At 41.1% G+C, this 4,002-nt stretch overlaps 1 protein-coding gene across 1 annotated transcript; it reads left to right on the top strand.

Annotated features, from left to right (window-relative positions):
• Positions 1 to 2,482: 2,482 nt before the first annotated feature.
• Positions 2,483 to 3,314, top strand: LOC131910745 (large ribosomal subunit protein uL30). The gene has a single exon (XM_059262634.1). It carries the CDS (start codon positions 2,499 to 2,501, stop codon positions 3,243 to 3,245), a length of 747 nt encoding a protein of 248 aa, XP_059118617.1. The 5' UTR covers positions 2,483 to 2,498; the 3' UTR covers positions 3,246 to 3,314.
• Positions 3,315 to 4,002: the final 688 nt, after the last annotated feature.

Genomic DNA, 4,002 nt, shown 5'->3' with positions numbered 1-4,002 from the left:
AAGACATAACACATTTTTGAAGCATCATACACAATAGAAACACAGAATTAGACATTTGGAGCTACATTATTTGCCTCAAATAAAATGCCTAAAGTTCCTAAGAAAATAATTCTACAATATCAAAACAAAAATTGGCTTGCGGGTTGGGGATTTAGCTCAGTGGTAGAGTGCTTGCCTAGCAAGCACAAGGCCCTGGGTTCGGTCCTCAGCTCTGAAAAAAAAAAAGGCTTGCATAAGGATGGTCAAGAATAATTTAAACAGTACAATTATGTTTAGTAGCAGCTGGTAAAGATGTTTTCATTTTCTTTATTAAGGTTAAAAAATCCTTTCTAGATAGCTTAAGGTCTAGATTCAAAGAAAGAAGAAAACACACTGAACAGAGAAGAAAAAAAAAAGCTATGCAAAAAAACCAGTATTTTTTTCTCTGCACAAGAGTAAACAGGCCATGTGTCAGTGACCTACTATGGGAAGTCAAGTGAAGTGGATTTAAATGTGTGGATGTGTTTCACGGCCTTCTGAGTTCTTGTCACTATTTCTTATTAAATTTTAGAGTCAGGATGTGTTTGAGAACTCACAATGGAAATGCCCCCACTGACTGAGAATAATGCCTTTGGACAATGAGAAAACATGGTTGGGATTTTGCTGCTGGGCTTCTTAATTTTCACGGATGGCATGTAGAATTAATAAAGCTATTATAATGTTAATGACTGCTAGATATAACTGTGGTGCTAGCCACTGGAATTAAGTGTTTTGTACGCATTCTCACATTCAGTCACTGCAATGATTCTATCAAATAAATGTTATTATGGTTCCGTCTTGACAAGTGAGGACACCGAGACAGGAAGCTCGGAAGAAGTATCCCATGTAAAACAGCCAGTGAAGTGACAGATTGCAGCCGGGAGCACCTACTTCTGAACTTCACATCCCTGCTTTTAATTGCTCAACTGGACAGCATTCTCCTTGTGTGAATGTGTGTTACATTTTTATCGACACTTAATTTGTCCTCTTATCTAGAGTGATGTGTTTGCTTTTAGAGTTGCCCATAAACATTAATGACAACCCTTTCTATAATCATAAATTATCTGTGCTAACCAAGTGACAGCACAGCTTTTGTTTCTTACTCCCAGAAATAGACACACATAGTCAAGTTGGAGAGACTGCAACTATCTGAAAGGAAACTCAAGACATTTCACTTTGAGTTTTCAAACTGTTTATCTGAAGTTCCTACCACACAACATCAACAAGAAATGAGACTTTGTAAGGGTAGAAACTTGACTTGTTTTTTTCCCCAACTTACTGGTCTCCTATTGCTGTAGTGTATAACGTGTATACACTGTGCATATAGATCAGTCCAAACCCTAAACAGGCATTTTATTTTGAGTGAATCTCCTAACTAAATAACTTCATTATTATATCTTGGACACCTGTCTCTGTAAAAGCAATGAATGAAGCCATGCTGACTTTGATGCCTTAAAGGCTCTGCATTCAGAGGATGAATGAAATGGCTCGGAACTGAGTATTCCTTTTCAGCCTTTCTGATTTCTAAAAGATCAGTATGTTGGCCAGGACTTATTAGTTTTCTATGTAAGAGATGTAAATGTGGTAGAACCTCTTGGTACTTCCAGCAGGTGCTGGTGAGAACGGCTTGACAGATTCTCGGGAGATCATTACTTGACTTGGCTATTAGAGACACTATGAGTTTTTTCCTAAATGTGAGGTAAAACAAAGTTTGAAACCACTTTAATATTTTTAAGCCTGAAGTCAGGTGTGGTGGTACATGCTTGTAGTATCAGCTACTAGAGAGGATGAACAAGAGGACCACAAGTTTAAGGCCTCACTAGGCTACAGAAGGAACACAAGGCCAGCCTGGGCAACTTAGTGAGGTCCTGTATTAACAAGTAAAAAGAGTGCTGGAGATATAGCTCAGTGGTAGATCATTTGCCTAGCATACATGAGGCTCTTGGTTCATTTCTCATTATCACAAAAAGCAAAACACAAGACCTAAGCTACTACCACAGTGTTTTCTGTTCCATTTCTATCAAATATGTGTCTCCAGATCTCTACAGGAAATAGTTGTACTGTAGGTCACTCAAAGCCCATTTCCATCATTTACAACAGGGTCACTCACATCATATACACCACACTTGTAGGCCAAGGACACGAAAGAAATGGTGGAGAGTACTAATTCAGATACATACCTGCTGATAATGTCCAATGAAGGATGGCTACAATTGCCTTCACTCTTCTCTAAATCATTTTATGGAAGAAAAGTTTGGTGTTGCTGAAAACCAGGCATTCTGCTATCCCAAGACTCATTAAATCAGTCTGAGATCATCAATGTAGGTCTATGGATCAGGAACTTTCCAGAAACACCCTGTACTGTCTGGCTGTGCATTTAACAGTACTAGGGAAATTTTGAAAGTGGAACACAAAGATTTGCTTATTTAATAAAGGTTAAAAAGTATACAACTTGCTCTTTTTTTATTCCGACTGGAACCATGGAGGCTGTGCCGGAGAAGAAGAAGAAGGTTCCTGCTGTGCCAGAAACCCTCAAGAAGAAGCGAAGGAATTTCGCAGAGTTGAAGGTGAAGCGCCTTCGGAAGAAGTTTGCCCTGAAGACACTGCGAAAGGCCAGGAGGAAGCTTATCTATGAGAAGGCAAAGCACTATCACAAGGAGTACAGGCAGATGTACCGGACCGAGATTCGGATGGCTAGGATGGCAAGGAAAGCCGGAAACTTCTATGTGCCCGCAGAGCCCAAGTTGGCGTTTGTCATCAGAATCCGAGGTATCAATGGTGTAAGCCCAAAGGTCCGCAAGGTGTTGCAGCTTCTCCGTCTTCGTCAGATCTTCAACGGGACCTTCGTTAAGCTCAACAAGGCTTCAATCAACATGCTGAGGATTGTTGAACCCTACATTGCCTGGGGATATCCCAACCTGAAGTCGGTGAATGAGCTCATCTACAAACGCGGCTATGGCAAAATCCATAAGAAGAGAATTGCCTTGACAGACAATTCCTTGATTGCTCGATCTCTTGGTAAGTACGGCATCATCTGCATGGAGGATCTGATTCACGAGATCTATACAGTTGGAAAACACTTCAAGGAAGCAAATAACTTCCTGTGGCCTTTCAAATTATCTTCTCCACGAGGCGGAATGAAGAAAAAGACAACTCATTTTGTGGAAGGTGGAGATGCTGGCAACAGGGAGGACCAGATAAACAGGCTTATTAGACGGATGAACTAAGGTGTTGCCCGTGATATTTTTGTAATCAGGTCAGTTAATAAACAGTCACAGCTTGGCAAAAAAAAAAAAAAAAAAAAGTATACAACTTGTCTGGGTGCATTGGCACACATCTATAATCCAAGCCTGAGAATCAGAGGCAGGAGGACCAGAAATTCGAGGCCAGCTTTGGCTATATAGTGAAACTATATTTTAAAAATGTATATTATAGACTACTTCCTACTTTCTCTTCTAGCAGGTTCAGAGTAGCTGGATTTATGTTGAGGTCCTTGATCCACTTGGATTTAAGTTTTGTGCACGGTGATAGATATGGATCTATTTACAGCCTTCTACATGTTGATATCCAGTTATGCCAGTACCATTTGTTGAAGATGCTTTCTTTTTTCCATTGTGCACTTTTGGCTTCTTTGTCAAAAATTTTATGTTCATAGTTGTGCGGATTAATGTCAGGGTCTTCAATTCGATTCCATTGGTCCACATGTCGGTTTTTATGCCAGTACCAAGCTGTTTTTATTACTGTAGCTCTATGGTAGAGCTTGAAGTCAGGATCGTGATGAAACCTGGGGCCTATGCAGGATCGCTTGGCTCGGCCTGGGAGGAGGGGACTGGACCTACCTGGACTGAGTCTACCAGGTTGATCTCAGTCCGCAGGGGAGGCTTTGCCTTGGAGGAGGTGGGAATGGGGGGTGGGCTGGGGGAAAGTTGAGGGGGGCCGGAGGGGGGAGAACAAGGGAATTCGTGGCTGATATGTAGAACTGAA

This window comes from Peromyscus eremicus, chromosome 5 (genome assembly GCF_949786415.1).
Source record: "Peromyscus eremicus chromosome 5, PerEre_H2_v1, whole genome shotgun sequence".
Classification (NCBI taxonomy): domain Eukaryota; kingdom Metazoa; phylum Chordata; class Mammalia; order Rodentia; family Cricetidae; genus Peromyscus; species Peromyscus eremicus.
Note: the sequence above shows the minus strand (reverse complement) of the source record. Positions and strands in the feature narration are given on the sequence as shown.